Here is a 620-nt window from a genome sequence, read left to right on the forward strand (position 1 = left end):
CTGTCATTAAATCTACATTTGCTTTGTCTCTCATTTCACTTCAGCTCAAACTGCTACTGTTGGATCATCTGTAGATCCTGAGAATGGCTTCGTATCAGTTAAAACTGGGGACAGTTTGACTTTGAAATGTTTCTATGAAGGTGCTGCTGCTGCAAGGATTTACTGGTATAAGCAAACTCTGGGGCACAAACCAAGCCTCATCTCTACTTTCTATATGTATGACAAAAAAACATATTTCTATAATAAATTCAGCAATAGTTCCCGCTTCTCACTGGATACGATAAATGGCAAGAACCACTTGACTATCACAGATATGCGCATTTCAGACTCAGCTACTTATTACTGCATAAGTTGCTATTTATACACGTTAAACATTTCGGAGAGCACTTTAGTCACTGTCATGGATTCAAGTTTGAACGCTTTGGTCCATCAGTCAGCATCTGAGACCATCCAGCCAGGAGGATCTGTGACTCTGAACTGTACAGTTCAAACTGGGAGCTGTGATGGAGAACACAGTGTTCACTGGTTCAAATACTCTGAAGAATCTCATCCAGGACTCATTTACAGCCATGGAGGCAGGAATGATCAGTGTGAGAGGAACACCAGCACACAAACACACA

General features: G+C 41.3%; 1 gene segment (V, D, J or C); it reads left to right on the top strand.

Moving 5' to 3' along the window:
* Window positions 1-44: 44 nt before the first annotated feature.
* On the top strand, window positions 45-613 carry LOC121939854 (the record flags this gene model as incomplete). The annotated part of the segment is given in 1 exon segment: window positions 45-613. A coding segment is annotated over 1 exon segment (569 nt), but the record flags the coding sequence as incomplete, so codon positions are not given.
* Window positions 614-620: the final 7 nt, after the last annotated feature.

Source organism: Plectropomus leopardus, unplaced genomic scaffold (assembly GCF_008729295.1).
Source record: "Plectropomus leopardus isolate mb unplaced genomic scaffold, YSFRI_Pleo_2.0 unplaced_scaffold63572, whole genome shotgun sequence".
In the NCBI taxonomy this organism is placed as follows: Eukaryota; Metazoa; Chordata; class Actinopteri; order Perciformes; family Serranidae; genus Plectropomus; species Plectropomus leopardus.